Source organism: Biomphalaria glabrata, chromosome 10, assembly GCF_947242115.1.
Source record: "Biomphalaria glabrata chromosome 10, xgBioGlab47.1, whole genome shotgun sequence".
NCBI lineage: Eukaryota > Metazoa > Mollusca > Gastropoda > Planorbidae > Biomphalaria > Biomphalaria glabrata.
In genome coordinates this window covers 4,902,849-4,922,308 of record NC_074720.1, presented here as the reverse complement: position 1 = coordinate 4,922,308, position 19,460 = coordinate 4,902,849, and the positions used below count along the sequence as shown (strand labels likewise).

At 39.1% G+C, this 19,460-nt stretch overlaps 1 protein-coding gene across 1 annotated transcript in view; it reads right to left on the bottom strand.

Moving 5' to 3' along the window:
- Positions 1-19,460, bottom strand: part of LOC106060779 (vesicular glutamate transporter 2-like) — a 224,537-nt gene that overhangs the window by 107,599 nt on the left and 97,478 nt on the right. Inside the window, exons 4-5 of the mRNA XM_056044185.1 lie at positions 19,289-19,454; positions 5,249-5,367 (exon numbers count right to left, since the gene is read on the bottom strand). Of these exons, the coding sequence (XP_055900160.1) occupies positions 5,249-5,367; positions 19,289-19,454 (285 nt within the window). The remainder of the gene's footprint in view (positions 1-5,248; positions 5,368-19,288; positions 19,455-19,460) is intronic.

The following is a 19,460-nucleotide window of genomic DNA, read 5'->3' as shown; positions in this document are numbered from 1 at the left end:
ATATTACCACTGTGAGAACCAATGAGAGAGTCACTGATTGAGCCACTGAAAGATCACTGATTGAGCCACTAAGAGAGACATTGATTGAGCCACTGACAAACAAATGATTGACCCACTGAGTGAGTCACTGATTGAGTAACTAATTGAGCCACTGAGCGTCACTGATTGAGCCACTGAGAGATCACTAATTGAGCCACTGAGCGTCACTGATTGAGCCACTGAGAGATCACTGATTGAGCCACAGCGAGATCACTGATCGAGCCACTGAGAGAGTCACAGATTGAGAAACTGAGAGTCACTGACTGAGCCATTGATATAGCAAATTAAAAGCTTTATAGACGAAAATGCTGCCAGAGCTAGGTAATAACATGTTGAGATGTACACAGACATAGAATGAGATATAGATTATTGACGACAAAGATATTTCTCCAAGTGATCCACGTGAGTATCATTCATCATCATCATCATCATCATCATCATCATCATCATCATCATCATCATCATCATCATCATCATTATCATTAGTACAATTACTTGCTTCGTAGGAGCAAAGCAGGACGACTTGGCGCAGCTGTTGTTTTTTTTGTTTTGGCGCAGCCGTTTTGAGGAGTTGCTCATTTTGTTTCAGCCGTTTTTGCACTGGTCATTATAAGGCAAAGGCTTGAATTCGACTTAAAGCATCAGCGCACAGCGTCCAACTTCATAGTCTTACAGGAGTGCATAGACTACAAGCGAAGAATGCAGCTTTCAATTTACTTGGCATTTCTTTAAGTCAACTTCAAATAGTCTCTTAGTCTACACTTACAAACAAAGTTTTCGTTTGAATAGTAACACATCACTATACACCAATGTTCTATAATAGTATGTACTTAAACAGTCACTTCCTTGAAAGACATTACAGATTTGAATTAAGGCTTCCCCCTTCCCCTCCCAACAAAAAACGCCTTTACTTTACCCAACTAAAGTCATGCTCCGGTTAGAGTAGTGTGGACTCAGGGGCGCTCAAAGAATACCGCAATTCAAAATCCCAATTTTCACTGAGATTCGAACCCAGGACCCCAGGCTCGGAAGCCAAGCGCTAAATCACTCAGCCACCGCGCCACATTATCGTCTATCAATTTTCACTGAGCTTTGAACTAGAGACCCTCGGTTTGGAAGCCAAACGCTTTACCATTCAGCTACCGCGCCCCTTGACTATAAAGCAGACTTCTTTAAAAATAATAAACTCACCATTGAGTAATAAAGAAAATTCCATACAACAATAAATCTAGATTATTAAGAGTTGTTTTTTTTTTTTTTTTTATATTCTTTTACAAGATTAATTAATAAAAAAAATTCACATGTAGTCTTAATAGAAAAAGGCGATTAGGCAAATAAATCCTTTTCGAATATTGATTTAGCGTTCCTTATCATGACTACTGTGTATAGCTCTTTCTAGCTCAGAATAACGAGAAATCTCTAAGCTCTTTATTCAATGAAAGGCTAAGCTCCTAATTAGCTCTTGCTGGCGATCAATGAAAAATTTCTGAGTTAAATGGAAGGAAGAATAATAAAAGATAGTAAAAAACACCTCGTAATACAGTATGTTGTTACAGTATTTTTTTTACAGTATTTTGTTACAGTATGTTATTACAGTATGTTTTTACAGTATGTTGTTACAGTATGTTGTTACAGTATGTTGATACAGTATGTTGTTAACGTATTTTGTTAACGTATTTTGTTACAGTAAGTTGTTACAGTATGTTGTTACAGTATGTTGATATGTACTTAACAATCATTACTTTGCGTGGTTTTTATTGCTATATAATGTTACTGTAACTAGAACTAGCAAAATACAAAATATCCTCTTTAAAAAAAGGCTTATCTAAAGGGGAAGAACCTCTTCCTTAAAACTATATCTACAATAATGTACAAGCTATTTCCCTTATTCGATATTAATCATAACAATTAATTACAAATAATTGATTGACTAATTGGGTATATTTTTTTTATTCATTCGTGTCTTATTAAGTAAAATAAATAATTGTTTAAAGTATCAACTTGATTGGAGAATGCGTGAGGGAGGAATGGTTAAGGGGACTAAACCCAACAAATTTAGCCATATATGTGAATAATGAAGTATTAGTTTCCCTTTAGCTATCAAATAAAATAATTAATTACCAGTAACTAATTATTTAATTGGTTACTTCTTTAATGATTCATGTTTTGTCTAAATCAATGAATAATTTGTGAAGTCTCAACTTGATTCGATAAAAGGTGTGGTTGAAATAACGTGTACACACTTTTACCAGATAGACAGACAGACAGACAGAGTGAATTGATATAAGCTTTTTAAATATTCAGTATTATTACTCTGTAAACTTCCTTTTATACATGTTTTTGACTAACAGAAAAAAATAAAATTGTGTAATTTGTGAAGTATCAACTTGATTCGATAAAAGGTGTGGCAGAAATAACGTGTACACACTTTTACCAGATAGACAGACAGACAGACAGAGTGAATTGATATAAGCTTTTTAAATATTCAGTATTATTATTCTGTAAACTTCCTTTTATACATGTTTTTGACTAACAGAAAAAAATAAAATAGTGTAATTTGTGAAGTCTCAACTTGATTCGATAAAAGGTGTGGCAGAAATAACGTGTACACACTTTTACCAGATAGACAGACAGACAGACAGAGTGAATTGATATAAGCTTTTTAAATATTCAGTATTATTACTCTGTAAACTTCCTTTTATAAATGTTTTTGACTAACAGAAAAAAATAAAATTGTGTAAGTGCGGTGAGCAAATGGAGAATATAAAAAAATCACTTATCTATATATATTTTTTTTAATTCGCTATGATATCTAATATATAAAGCAGAAAGTAAGGCGTATGTATGTATGTAGTCCTGCATAGAAACAAAAACTGTTTGACCAATCCTGATAAAACTTGGCAAAACTGTTCATTAGACCATGGCGGAGACCGTAGTTTATGTTTAATGCACCCCACACACACTACCTGACGGAGGGTGGGGGGGGGGGGCTTAAATAAAATACCTAGATTTATCTCTTTGAAAGAGCGAAGTTCTTTTACTGATCGGGTAGATCAGGCCCGCAGGCCGCGGGTCATATTCAGCTAGTACATGTATACAAAAAATGTGTATAGTATTAATATTGTGTATCTAAAATCAAACACATCTAGATGTTGTGTTGTTTTAATGGAATACAGGTTTTAAAGTTAATAGCTAGAAACTGTCCAGTTTTCACGTGTGTTGCGTTACATTAAAGTCAGGTCCCCCTTTCGGACCTTGCGATCTATGGGGCAGATATTGTAAAGGTCATCCGTTTCTGCGGCCCACTGTTAACGGGAGTGACATGCGGCCAGAACAACGATCAACCCCCTTTACTTTTCCCCTACTAATGTCAGTATATTTCTCTGAAATCATCAGTGACTTGTTTCTAATCTAGATATTTCAGGAGAAACATGACACTACACAATATTAGTTGAGTTAGTATTGTTGTTTTCTTTTCAACTTATTTTGGTATAATTCAGAGCATGACTACGTCTGTAGGACGAGGGTCAAAATGTATAACATAGTAATATTACTTATTATTAGCTTTCAATTTATTTGTGGGAAGTAGGTAGGTGGCAGCACTAACAAAGAGTGATACTTTGACAGGGAATTGTAAAACCTCTCTCTCTCTCTGTATATATATTTCTGTCTGTCTGTCTGTCTGTCTCTCTCTCATTCTCTGTCTCTCCCTCGCTCTCTCTCTTCTCTCTCTCTCTCTCTCTCTTACTCTCTCTCTCTCGCTCGGTCTATATATCTCTGTCGCTCTCTCTCTCTCTCTCTCTCTCTCTCTCTCTCTTTCTCTCTCTTTGTTTCTTTCTCTTTCTCTATCTCTCTCACTTTTTCTTACTCTCTCTCTCTCTTTCTCTCTCTATACCTGTCTCATGCTGTCGCTCTCTCTCTTTCTTTGTCTCTCTCTCTCATTTCTCTCTCTCTTTCCTGTCTCTCTTTCTCTGCTCTCTCTGTATATTTGCCAACGAGAAATTTAATTTGAAAAATATCAAAACATCTTTCTCTTCAATTTCTCCTCCTTTTCTTTATATCCTCCCTTCCTTGCCTCTCTACCCCACCCCCAACGCCTCCTTCTCTCCATATCGATTAGCCCATTACTATTGGTTAAAGAAGTCACGTGTGAGGGATCTACTTTGTTCACCAAGTCTTTTATCCCCAGCATGCGCGCATTAATCTCTGGTTCAGAGGGAGTAAACAGTCTCGGCGCGAAGGAAGATTTCGGGACGTGGCCATTGGAGCTGTCGGGCGAACGTGACGTTTTCAAGATGGAGGGGAGACAATTCCTCAGTTTATTACCAGGAGGAGTGTTTTTGAAAAGATTCCTAAAGCTAATGAGGCGGTGACTTAGCGTTTATCCGTTTAATGGAACATCGGAGAAGAGTCCCAGGCCCGGGATAGGGATAACGCCGAGACTTAAGTCAAGAGTCCACAAGCGACTAACTTTATTGGCAATATATTAGCAATAGAAAAATATTAAGCTGTGGCTTTTCCAAAAATGATTTGATTGCAATTTTGAATTCCCCACGATATTCTACTCTTGTCATAAATATATATGCATCAGATTATTTCAGGATCTTCCTTGAAGCATCGATTGATCTTTCAACTCCAAGTTAGTCTGGGTCTACTTATATTATAAATATAATTTTTTTTAATCACATCGGACTCTAAAAGTAAAGTAAAGTTTCCCTTTCAAGCCTTGCGATCTATGGGGCAGATGTTGTAAAGGTCATCATGTTCTCTTGCCTACGGTTAATAAGGGTGTCAGGTAGCCAGCACAACGACCAATGGTCTTTATTTTTCACAACTAATGTCAGGTAACCTTTAAATATGAGTTTGCTCAGAGGCACTCCAAAGATCCGGAAATGAAAAATTTCCAGTTTTTACCAAGATTCGAATCCAGGATGCCTCGTTTCAGAAGCCAAGCACCTCACCATTCAGCCACCAAGTTACATAAAATGTATAATTGAGTGAAAGAATTATTGTTCCAAATGATGTGTTATTTTTTTCTGTATAAAATTGAAATGTCGAAGTTTTGTTCCTAGGAGTTAAAGGGCCTGACCCAACTTTTCCAGCCAAGTGTAACAGGTGTAACTGTATCACAGGTCGAGAACCACTGACCTGGGAAGTTCTAAGGCTGTTTGCAATATTGAAAAATATAAGCTAAACATAACTGCATTACCTTGTGGCTGAGATCCTAGATGCGAGGTAACCTCCGGGGATTTGTGTCACGATATAACCCCAGAAAAACGAACTGTCCACCACTCCTACTGTCTCGGGGGTCCAGTTAAACTCAGGCTCCTGTAGAGACAAAGGATACAAGTTAGCAGTTGAATGAGGATAGATAGATAGATAGATAGATAGATAGATAGATAGATAGATAGATAGATAGATAGATAGATAGATAGATAGATAGATGATATATAAATCGATCGATCGATCGATCGATCGATCGATAGATAGATAGATAGATAGATAGATAGATAGATAGAGGGAGAGAGAGAGATTGATTGATTGATTGATTAACTGATTGATTAAGGCTCACTGACTGACTAACAGATAGATAGATAGATAGATAGATAGATAGAGAGAGAGAGAGAGAGAGAGAGAGGGTGAGAGAGAGAAACATATAGACATTTAGATAGATAGAGAGAGAGAGAAAGAAACAGATAGATAGATAGATAGATAGATAGATAGATAGATAGATAGATAGATAGATAGATAGATAGATAGATAGATAGATAGATAGATAGAGAGAGAGAGAGAGAGAGAGACAGAGACAGAGACAGAGAGACAGAGCGGGGGGGGGGGAGACAGAGATAGAGACAGACAGAAGGAAGGAAAAGAGGAGAGAGAGGGGGGGGGGAGAAGGACAAAGAGAATAAAAGAGAATAGTTAGAGAGAGAAAGAGGTGGAGTGGAAGAAAAAACAAAAGAGGGTGAGAGAGATTGAGATCGATTTATGGATGGAGGGAGCGAGGAAAAGAAAAATGAAAGAAAGACGTTTGATGATGTTTTTTGCAAACAGTGGCCAATAGAAAGCCCTTGAATACAAACTTTATCCTTAACTCTACGTAGAAATGTCAGACCCTAAAACCATTGCGCAGTTTATCTCAGTTATTAGACTAGCTATTCGACCCGTCATTGTTCGGAATAACAACAAAGAAGACGTCAGAAGGAGCAATAAAAGATCCAAGATACAAAAAAAACATTCACTTGAATGGCAGATAAAATTATTCCTAATTTTCCTCTAAAACATGAAAAATTGTAGAAAAAAAACTGAACTTAAATTTTAATAAATTAGCTTTTATCTTCCCACACGTCATTCGCTCTTTCCATCAGTCCTTTCCTTTCCGAACTTTTTTCTCTTGAGCCGGAAACACGGAGATAAGAATTACAAAATTATTCCAAGATGATTATTCTAATTGTTGTTCTATCAAATGTCAGAGCAGAAGGCGGGAAAATGCGTCATTGTTGGGTATTTCAAAATGGCTTGATACATTAAAAACCTTATAATTAGCTAAAACTTTTAAAGAAGTGGTTGAGACAAAACTTTATTGAAGAAAAATATCCATGTGTTCTAGAAACGAGCCCTGCGCCTAGTGGACTCAAGGCTTCTAGTAAACACCTAAAAATATATTGTTTGAGGACCTTTTCAATACAAAGAACAAAATGCTTAGAACTCGCTCCCCATTAAACCCATTCAGACCACACGCTTTACTACGTTAAAGAATAATATTAGGACCCACATTTTCAAAACATCACATTTTCACTTTAGTTTGTATGTGTATGTTATATTCTCATAGCGACCTGAGCCGAGGCCAATGCTGTAGCAGTCCGGAACACTGACCTGCGACCTCGCAACCTGTGGACAGTGTATAACAACAGCTTGTTGTCATGTCACATGTCTGACGTCACTACGACGTCACAGATCCATGTTCAGGCCTACTGTAACTGTTGGTTTCACTTGAGCCTACAGCGCTATATAAATTAACTAATAATAATTGTTTGAAATGCTATTGATTTGTATCTAAACCACTTGCAGTGCTTTTAGATTTGATCAACTATCGTTTTAACACCGTGCAGTCTGAACTTAACTTTTCAAAAATACATTTTAGCGCTTTTTTTAGGGAAAAAGGGGCCGAAAAGATGGGGCGGGGGGGGGGGGGGTAGAGGGAAGATGATTGAAATTGCGTTGGGAATTGTGGTCAAAAGCAAGGTGATTGACCACTTACGTCATCGCTCGAGCCCAGATCCATTTATTATCCATTGCCAGCGTCCTAAGCCATCCGTGATGGAGGTTTTGTTTTGCTTTGATTTAGAACAAATAAATTGTCCATTATCCACTTGAGGCGGATGAAAGAGTTGACGATCAAGGTGATGGGGAGGGAGAGGGGGAAGGATGGGGGAGACGAAGTTACAACAGTTCATGCTGAGACTTCGCGAGAAATAGTTCTCTCTCTCTCGCTCTCACCTTCCTCTTTCATTCTCACTCTACCTCTCTCTCTCTCTCTCTCTCACCTTCCTTTTTCATTCTCACTCTACCTCTCTCTCTCTCTCTGTCTCTTTCTCTACCTCTCTCTGTCTCTTTCTCACTCTACCTCTCTCTCTCTCTGTCTCTTTCTCACTCTACCTCTCTCTGTCTCTTTCTCCCTCTACCTCTCTCTGTCTCTTTCTCACTCTACCTCTCTCTGTCTCTTTCTCCCTCTACCTCTCTCTGTCTCTTTCTCCCTCTACCTCTCTCTGTCTCTTTCTCACTCTACCTCTCTCTCTCTGTCTCTTTCTCACTCTACCTCTCTCTGTCTCTTTCTCACTCTACCTCTCTCTCTCACCTTCCTCTTTCATTCTCACTCTACCTCTCTCTCTCTCTCTCTCTCTCTTTCTCACTCTACCTCTCTCTGTCTCTTTCTCACTCTACCTCTCTCTCTCACCTTCCTCTTTCATTCTCACTCTACCTCTCTCTCTCTCTGTCTCTTTCTCACTGTACCTGTCTCACTCTCTGTCTCTTTCTCACACTTTCTCTCTCTCCTGTCTCTCATTCTCTTGACGTATTGTTTTTCTTTTTTTTTTTCTCTTTCCCTTTCTCTGACTATGCCACTCTCTCTGTGTCATTCTCAATTCACTTTATCTTTGTCTATCTCTTCTTTTCACGATGCTTTATCTTTCTTTCACCCTTTTCTATCTCTTTCTCTTTGCCTATGCCACTCTCTCTGTCTCTGTCTCTCACTCTTTATCTCTCACTAGCCTTCCTTCTCTTTTTCTCTCTTGTAAGTTTCTTTCCAATTTTTATTTCTCTTTTCTCTTCTTGTTCTCACTGTTATCTCACTTTTAATTCTGTTTATCTTTTTCTCTTTCGCTCTTTCTTTCTCTACCAGCTTTCTCTTTTTATATCTTTCGATTTCCCTCTCCATTTCTCTTTCCCCATCTCTCTCTCTCTCTCTCTCTCTCTCTTATTATTATACTCCCAATATTAACTTTTGCTTTATCTGTCTCTATAACTCTCTGATGTCCTATATACTCGTTACACACTGTCTGACACACTTAACATATATTGTTAACTACTGTAACACACCCACACGATCACACATACATATATTCACACACTCGGGCACAGGGCCGGCTTTAGGCCAATTTGACCGATCGCTCCAATTGGGCCCCGCACCTGACAGGGGCCCCGTAATTTACATTAAGCATATCACTATCAGTCATGGCTATTGTCACAGGCTTTGAAAGATGCAGGACTTAAAGAGTTAACATATTTAGTGTAGGCCTGTCGTGTAATTTACATTAAGCCTATTGTCACAGTCCAGTTTTAGAACCTCTGTGACATGAAGTGACACTCAGTCACCTATTGTAACATTCCGTGCGGGCAAGCACGAGGTTATGTGAATAAGTTAAAGGACTCTGAAATAAGGGTCAAAGTTAGTTAGTGAAGAACTCCAGCAGAGAGTGGATGTACGATTTTCTCTGTCTGTAATATGTACCTTAATGAATTTGATTTAATGTTAACTTGAGAGTTTTCTTTGGATTTATATTTTGAACATTTCATTGATGTGATTACTTATTCCACATGGCATGGACAGCCAGTATTTATTGGTGTATATTTTGTGACGGCTGAAGTCGCCAGTATTTTCTGTAATCTATCCTATATATAATAAACGTTAAGTCTGCTACCAGTGTGTTCATCAGTAATTCAAAATGTTGTCATTGGAGACTTTAGTATATTAGTAATGTTGCGCACTTGCAAATCTAGTGCGTCTAATATAGTACATCGCTAAGACCAGCATTATAGCCGTACCAGAAGAGGTACCTACAACACACGGACGTACCCACGCCGCTACGCCTACAGCCAAGACCAGGTAGCGACACCTATCACTATCAGTCATGGCTCTTGTCACAGGCTTTGAAAGATGCAGGACTTAAAGAGTTAACATATTTAGTCTAGGCCTATCGTACGATGGACATAACTTTGATTAACCCACTGGCGCCTATGGCGTTTGAGTGTGTTTCTACGCCACTGGTATAACAAATGTTGGTATAATGATCTAATTAATAGTAATAGTTGAGAAATAGTAATGAGAAAAAGAAGAGGGGGGCCCCTCAAGCATCCATTAAATTTATACATAATAATAATAATAATAAAGCTTGTCTTCGAGTCCCGAAGATTAATGAAGGAATAGTATTTCCCGTGGAAGCAACCCAAGCTGTGACCTATATATTTTGCCACATCCAGCACAAGCATAACCATTATCCACCTGTGGTCAATTTGGATTTTCTTTTTAGCCGTCTTCGTCTGTCCTTGGCACTGGGTTTTCTTTTGGTCTCAAATGTGTATCTCGCGCCCTTGTAAGTGACCTCCAGCTGTCTCGTTCTGAAGCCGCCTGCAATCTTATGCTCTCTATCATGTCAGTTAAAACAGGTTGGCGCTTTAGATGCAAATACAAACAACATATAACCCACAGACACACACACAAACTATAAAATGGCTGCCTGATCGTGCGGTTTGCGCGCAGGACTGTCGTTCGGATTTATCGACGGTTCAAACCCTGCCCGCTCCCATCCCCCGTCGTCCTGCGGGAGGTTTGGACTAGGAAGTAAACTATCTTCAACTCTGAAGGAACATCCGAAACATGTAAAACATTTTACAAAAACCCAGAATTTGATAAATTTTGATAAGATATTTAGCGAGATATACAGATAGTAATATTGACAGATAGCCAGATAGACAGATAGCAAGAAAGAATGATAGCAAGTTGAAGATAGACAGATAGACAAGCGATACAGAAAATAATCTTTAAAAAAATCAAAATAAAAAATATATAAATCACTCTTTAAAAAAAAATCAACTGCTATTATTTTTATGTTTTTAATTAATTAGAACATGTAATTAATGTTATTGTTTCATCAAGAAATGTTTACCATGGTTTACGGCGACAGACTTTTATCTCCGACAGAACAATCCCCCTAGCGTGTAATTCCCTATTTGTTACTATTTTTAACTTCGCTAGCAGGAAGTGGAGAGAGAAAAGAAAAAATAGGAATGAAAAAAAAAATAGACGAAACAAACAGAATTAGGGCGTGAATTCAATGTTTACACTTCGGCCCACGTCACATCACATCATCCTGCTAGTGTATAGACCTTATGGGGGGGGGGGGACACAAAAGCGGGAAGTTTGTTTGCCGGACCGGCGCTCGGTCTTTAACAAATCTGGAACCCGTTTTGTTCTTATTAAACTTTTAAGTAAACACCCATTACTCCCTAGACGTGAAATCCCTACGCTGCGTATCGATCTGTGCTTTTTTTGTTCTTTTTAACTACGGAGTGAATGGGTTAATTTTTATCAATGTCATTTTAGAAATATGGCTCAGAAAAGGGCTGGACGCACTGATCTAGAATCTCTAAATTTAGAGACACTTCAGGACAGAACAATAAAAAGTAAATGATCTATACACCATAAAACACTAAACCATAATTTACAAAACAAAAAAACAACCTTATCTTATCTTATATATCATACAGACCTTACTTCAATAAAGAAGATGATTTCGTCCTACGAGTCATGCATCTAGTCATGCATATTAACCAATGACTTAAATTCTGCCAAGTCACTGGTTTTCCTGGCTAGCTCAGGCAACCCATTCCATGCTCTAATGGAATACTCAGAAAGACAAGAATAGAGGCACTTTTCTAGTTCCATACGCTAGAACACATTTGTACAAGTGCTCCTTCTTCCATAGTGACATAAGAGGAATGGAATGGGTAGCCTGAATCAGACAAGAAAACGACTTGGCAGAACTATATGGAGAGCTCCGTGACTTTGAAACCACTGCGCAGTTCATCTCATAAATGTCTCCAGTCATATGAACCCCCAACATAAAAAATGAGAACGAAGAAGAAGAATAAGGCAGATCGTAAGTCATTGATTAACATAAATGACTAGATTGGCATATGAAATGCGAGAAGGTAATTATCTCCTTTTTTTGAAGTAAAATAACTGAATAGGACACTTACAAACCAACAGACTGGGCCATTCTCTTTAACACAAATTAAAAAGCCATTCTCTTTAGTACAAAGCAAGTGCCTTGAGAAATCTTCTATTTATAGTATCGAAATGCCAAGATAACATGTTTTAATTAGAATTTATTAGAGCATTCTTTAGTGTTGCGTTCCATGTCACCATGACTTTCGGGCTCACCTTGACCCTTTTATTTATTCTTCCCTGCTCCATGTTTTTACAAGTAATGTCGAGTAGAATTTAGAATGAATCTATGACGTCAGCTTCATGTCACGTGCATGTGTTTCATTTTTTGTGATTTCACTGGAAGATCGATGTCCATCTATTTAATAATGAATGTAAGTCAAAGGTGAAGGTCGGAGATACAGATATCCTTGCAGAAGAACCAGTGGCGTAGCTAGGAATTTGCCATTATTTGGGGGCCCCTGGGGCTGGACCTCTTTGGGGGCCCTTGCATTTAGCCTAATATTCAATATTTATTGTAAAAAAAAAACCCACTCATTTGGAGCCCCCTAAAGTGGGGGCCCGGGGGATTTTTAAATTCTAACCCCTCCCTGCCCCACCCCTTGCTACGCCTCTGAGAAGAACGCATTATGTTGTTTCCATGTGAAGAGACTACCTGGTTGATTGGCGTGGCGAGATCTAAAAACATTTGGTTTGGAGCTATTAAGAAAAAAAGAAGGAACGAAAATAGAACCAAGATTACTTGGTGGGAGTAGCTGGTCGTGTTGTAGCAAGACCTAACGTTACAGAAGGCCTGAACACTGACCAGCAACGTCACAAACTGTGGGAAGTTTAGGCCGATAGCTCGTTGCCACGTCTGTCCACTACTATACTGCCTTGACCACGTTGACACATTTAGTTCTGTCTTGAAAGCCGTTCCCTTCTTTTATACCCGACACGCGCAATAACATGGTTGTCAAAGTACATGATGATGACAACGAAGACAAGGATAATGATGATGATGATGATGATGATGACAACGATGATGAGGATAATGATGATGATGATGATGACAACGATGACGAGGATAATGATGATGATGATGATGATGATGATGACAACGATGATGAGGATAATAATGATGATGATGATGATGACGATGATGACGATGATGACGATGATGACGATGATGATGATGATGACGATGATGACGATGATGATGATGATGACGATGATGATGATGATTAAAATGACAACGATGAAAATGACAATGATGATGATGATGATGATAACAACGATGATGAGGATAATGATGATGATGATGATGACGATGATGACGATGATGATGATGATGACGATGATGATGATGATGATTAAGATGACAACGATGAAAATTACGATGATGATGATGATGATGATGATGATGACGATGACGAGGATAATGATGATAATGATGATGATGATATCAACGATGATGAGGATAATGATGATGATGATGATGATGACAACGATGACGAGGATAATGATGATGATGATGATGATGATGACAACGATGATGAGGATAATGATGATGATGATGATGATGTTGATGATGATGATTAAGATGACAACGATGAAAATGACGATGATGATGATGATGATGATGATGATAACGAGCATTGACATTGTAGTCAACGTATATGATGATGATGAGAATGATGATGATAAAGATGATGATGCAGCACACGCAATGACATGGTAGTCAAAGTACGTGATGATGATGATGGTGGTGATAATGACTCAGCAGCACAGGCAGATGGTAGTCAAAGTACACGATGATGATGATGATGATGATGATGATGATGATGATGAAGATGATGATGATGATGATAATAATAAACCGATACTTTTACACCATGCTGTTAAAGAATGTGAAGTGTAAACAGACACATCACACGAGTTGATTATTTTGCCTGAAATTAAAGTCTATCTTCAAAGTTGGAAATAAGAACACGACTCCCTCTGGACTCCTGCCACAATATTTGTTCACGACCCGCCAGTATAGGTTCCAGCCTTCTAAGCTTACAGTAGGCTATTCACTTCTCCGTCGTACGATGCTCATATAGGACTGTGGGGGGAAATATATTATCATGTATTTCATCCAACTATAGCATTTAGTTTACTTCATTTGAATTTCATACGAAACATGGACACTACATTTAATATTATGACCTCTTAGGGAGGTATTGTTCACCCAACAAGGACATGTGCGATCACGTCTGCACTGACCACGTGCTGTCATTCTTTTTCGTTTCCGGCATGCGCACTGAGCATCCAATACAACTTGCGGCATTGTTTTTTTTTTCAGTTTGTCAATTCAGTTTTTGTTGTTGTTTTTTTCTTTCGGAAAATCAAAAATGCAGATGATAGCAGATTGCTTTACGTGAGAATAAAAAAATTGGGTCAAGAAGATAGAGTGGGGTGTGTGCAAGACAATAGACCTCACGTATGACGAGGTGGAGGATTGAAATGAGAAGGGGGGTCGTGTGATATAATACCAACCTGCCTGCTTTGAAATTAATGTAAATTAAAAGTGTAATCTTTCCCAGATTGTAGAGGAGAAGCTGTGGAACACAGACGATTGTCAATGTCAGAGGCGTTGCCCCAAACTGTCAGCCAGTACCCTTCATGCTCAAAGTGTTTCTTACTCCTCTGCATGTAGGTTTGGGTCCCATAGAGTTGGTGGCCTGCAGCCTGCATTAGGGGCTTTGTCAAGTTGTCTACTATAGATTCTAAATGTGCACAACGCGGGGTGACTATAAATCTATAAATAAAAACAATAAAGCCCCATCCTTGCGAGGTTTCCCCCATTACGTTTGCGCACGTGCCGGCTCGTGATGTAACTTTAATTAATTTGCATATTAATAGGATATTATCCCCTGACTGACCCTGAATAGGATCTTCTCTTGAGAGGAAGTGTCTGCGTTTTAGAATAGCTTCTCAAAACGTTGTTTATAAAGAACGTCTGTTGGTATGTGTGTGTCTGTTTATATGATTAATAAATAAGCAACTTTTGACGTACACTTGCGCTTTGTGATATCGCCGTGCTTTCCTCGTATACAATGAGCAAAACTTTTGTTTATGAGAGGATCAGTTAAAAAAAGGAACTACAGCAAGGCGCTGATTTTTGTGTGTACTAAGATTGTGAATAACTGTGAGCTGAGCCGATGACTAGTATCCTCTTCTGATCGGAAAGGTCCTTCGAGAACTGTGTATCTTTTGATAGTGTTGGTTTTATAGTCTTAGCTTACTTTTTTAATAATGGTTAGAAAATATTTATTGGGCCCGATCGCCAGAGTTTTCCGGTTTGGCTTTTCCTCATTTGTGATGAGGTCTTTCTGGGTGATGCCTAAGATCCATCTGTAGCATCTGGATTCCATGGCTAGAATTCTTCTCTCTAGTTCTGCGGTTATAGAGTCCATGATTCACAAGTATATGAAAATGTCGTCATGGTCGATGCCCCCAATGTCTATAGCGGTGTTTGTACGCCCCTACCGCACCCACCCTTCCGTTTATGCCTGTGACCCATTGAGGATTGAGGCTAGAATAAAAATCAGGAATATGATTTTGGAGATCTCTACTTATGAAAGGAAAAAGCCCCCCCCCCCTAAAAAAAAAATGTATTCTAATTCAAATTTAGACATACATACTGTACTCACGTAACAACTTTCTTACATTCAGATATTTTAAAATGTAATTTTGTGTGTTTCGAGCTGCTTTTGGCTCCCACTTGTCAATGAACTTTATTGATTGAGCACCATTAACATGATTGCACCTCAGATTGAACGATCACCTTTTACATTCTTGCACCTCAGATTGAACGATCACCTTTTACATTCTGTACATCTTAGATTGACTGAACAGTATAAGTTTAGAGCTAAAAGTAGTTACTATCTAAAACAAAGGTCTATCTTAGCTACGTACATTTGCTAGTTTATTTTAAAACTTAACATGTAAACGTAAAATCAGATTTTGAAGGCCTTATGTCTCGTCTTGCAAGTAAAGAGAATGGAATCTCTCTAATATAGGTACGTGAATGTAAAGACTAGATATATACAATCTTTTCTGAAAAACGAATCTAGACCAGACCTTATAACCTTATGACATTTTGGCCGTGATGACAAAGTCAGCTCGAGTTAGCTCACAGATCTGCTTACTTGGCTGCAGACGAACTGGAAATTGATGTTTATCACAGAAAATTTGTCCTACGTTTTGTCAGGCTGTATTTCTACAAGATGGCATATGACAGGTCGTGACAGCACAAGAGAGCGGAGGAGATCATTGCTAAATAAGTTCTGGCACGCACGCTCCATAAAAAAAAAAAAAAAAAACTCTGTAAGGTCTTGGTCTTTTTGCATTGGAAATGTCTGTGTTTAGAAACGTTAGTTTTTTAGGACTTGAACCATTAACTGTGTAATATTACAGAAAGTCCAGTGGCATACAAAGAAGTGGGGGGATCCATCGCCAGTTTTGTTTTCTAAATTGAGAGAGAGAGAGAGAGAGAGTAATGGGATTCGTATACTATTACCAATCTAGGACACTATGCATAATTTTATTTGCGATGTATCGTTAAACTGTAGAATGTATATTCCAAAGTTTAATAGTTACAAATTGAGTTATAGAAAAAACGTTTCGGGTTTTAGATTTGATATTATTACACATTGACTATTGAAACATAAATTGACTTGTAAAAGGTACACTTTTATAAAGTTACAGGAGAAGATAATACAGCTCGTCTTAAGTTACCTAAATAACAATATTCCACAATACATGTAAAAAAGAGAGGCTATTGAGATGAATATATTTCTTCTCCAACAAAAAAAAAAAAAGAATCAATATTAAAGTAAAAAGTTTATAATTTATTATATGTATATATTAAATTGGAATCATTGCTATTCCATTTTAAGATTGAAATAAATTTAAAGCTCGTCATGTTTAATGCTGTCTGTAGTATATTTAATACATTTTAAATATGACCGTTAAGCCCATGACACACATATATAAAGACTCGTTATGTTGTTGTGTGACATTGACAATATGTAACGCTCCAAAACAATGTCGATGTTTAAGTCTGACTCTTCCATTTTTCAGGATCCCTTGTGCTAGAGCGTAACAATCATTTCAGAAACTCTTACATGTGACAGATCAGTGAGAACATTGTTAAGGCCCCTAGTTATACTGAGAGAGAGAGAGAGAGAGAGAGAGAAAGAGAGAGAGAGAAAGAGAGAGAGAGAGAGAGAGAGAGAAAAAGTGATAACCACGTTAATGGATGCTATTTTGTGTGTGTGTGTTATTCAATTTTTTTATTCTAATTTTTTTTTTCAAAATCATTAAAAGAAGTAAACAAGTTTTGAAAGTCAGCTACAGGGAAAGATAGACCACGACTACAACTAGACCACAGCTACAACTAGACCACAACTACAACTAGACCACGACTACAACTAGACCACAACTACAACTAGACCACAACTACAACTAGACCACGACTACAACTAGACCACGACTACAACTAGACCACAACTACAACTAGACCACAACTACAACTAGACCACGACTACAACTAGACCACAACTACAACTAGACCACAACTACAACTAGACCACAACTACGATTAGACCACAACTAGACCACAACTACAACTAGACCACGACTACAACTAGACCACGACTACAACTAGACCACAACTACAACTAGACCACAACTACAACTAGACCACAACTACAATTAGACCACAACTAGACCACAACTACAACTAGACCACAACTACAATTAGACCACGACTACAACTAGACCACGACTACAACTAGACCACAGCTACAACTAGACCACAACTACAACTAGACCACAACTACAACTAGACCACGACTACAACTAGACCACGACTACAACTAGACCACGACTACAACTAGACCACGACTACAACTAGACCACGACTACAACTAGACCACAGCTACAACTAGACCACAACTACAACTAGACCACAAATACAACTAGACCACAACTACAACTAGACCACGACTACAACTAGACCACAACTACAACTAGACCACAACTACAACTAGACCACGACTACAACTAGACCACGACTACAACTAGACCACGACTACAACTAGAACACGACTACAACTAGACCACGACTACAACTAGACCACAACCACAACTAGACCACAACTACAACTAGACCACAACTACAACTAGACCACGACTACAACTACTATTGCCTCCTTTGATCCCAAACAGACTATTGATCAGCTCATGGAAATAAGTTTAATGCCTGGGCATTAGCTATGGCCAATTAAGGGAAGGAAAGCGCTCACAGACACCCTCAAAGCTTTTCTGAAAGCGTTCAGCATAAGCCCAGCCACCTGGGAGACAGAAGCACATGACACGGCATCGTGCCGTTGCGCTGTGAAAACTAGCGCACAGGTTGCTGAGGAAAAGAGAACAACGCTGGCAGAAGCAAAACGCCAGAGAAGAAAAGCAAGTCCCACACTAGCTCCAGCTGGAATAACCCGCCCAGTGTGCAGCCGAACATTCCGGGCTCACATAGGTCTCACCAGCCACATGAGAAGGCACAAAACTCCAGTGCAAAACCCTCAGCCCCCTGGATGACAAAAGTGGTCATCATCGAACCACGATGGACGAACTATACAGCTATGGTCGGAACAATGTCATCAACACAGCAGTTTTATCCACACAGCTGATGTATCCAAAAACAAACGGCCAATGTCGATATAGTGTACGTTCAGCGGAGTCACAGGCTCTGCCAGAGTGTAGCACTGATACACAATTTAGTATAGCGAAAATTATTTTCATGTATCTGATTTTTTTCAGTTAGTTTTTCTTTACTCATTGTCCAAAGCTGACTCGCTTAGAGGTCATTTACTCACCTTTACCCCTTCTCTTGTAAGTAAAAACAGGTCCGCCGGACTCAATATCTCCGCCACACGTGAAGGCCAGAAGTTGGACTGGTTTCAGAGGCTATTTGAGACGCAGGTCAGGAGGAGCTCGTAACGCTAGGCTGGCTATCCACCTAGCAGAAGGAAAACTCTGAACTCAAACCTCTGCTGCCTTGCACCTATACCCAAACATGGGAAGGGCTTTGGAAGTCAACCCTGAGGAGACTCTTAGGCAAACTTGCAGCACTCAGAGCCTGCGACACCTGTCAGATCAACAGTAACTATAACCAACCTGTACAAACACACCTGGTCAGATCACCTGTAATTTTTAATTCTCCTGTATGGAGTCGTTAAGACTACTTGTTTTTTGTAAATTATCTGTACAACGTACACCTGGTCAGATCATCTATCTGTATATATAATTCTCTACGTCGCCCAACCATGCGGGGACACCAAGCAGGCACGTTGACTCTCTAACCCTCGATGAAAAAGTCATGGAAGGATAACTTTTTTTATTTCTGCAAGTCGGACTAGAGTTACCCCACGTAACTTTCTCGGCGACAGAGAGCGCGGCTCAGAACAAATAAAGAGATGGGAAGAACAAGTAATCTCCTCTGTGGGACACCACGCACGTACGCCGACTCTGTAAACCTCCTCCCGCCACCTGCCGCCCGCACTTGCGCCTTATTCGCTCTCCAGGCATGCGCACACAGTCGTTTGCCCAAACCCACCCAGTTCGGACAACTGCGTCCTTCAGGAAGTGTTCACCCGTCACTATATAGCGACTTATGCTACGCCGTGGGTCGGCTCGTGTTTTGTAACTTACCTGTATGGAGTCATTCAGGCTTATGACACCGTCTCCATCTAAATCCCTGGTGCTGTTTTTGGTCATATCGAGGACGGCAACGCCCATGTTACAACGGATCCCAAACGAAAGCAGAAAGCCTACAGAGCTCAGCAAAGCGATCTGGTACCTCTTCGCCACGTTACACCTAGTG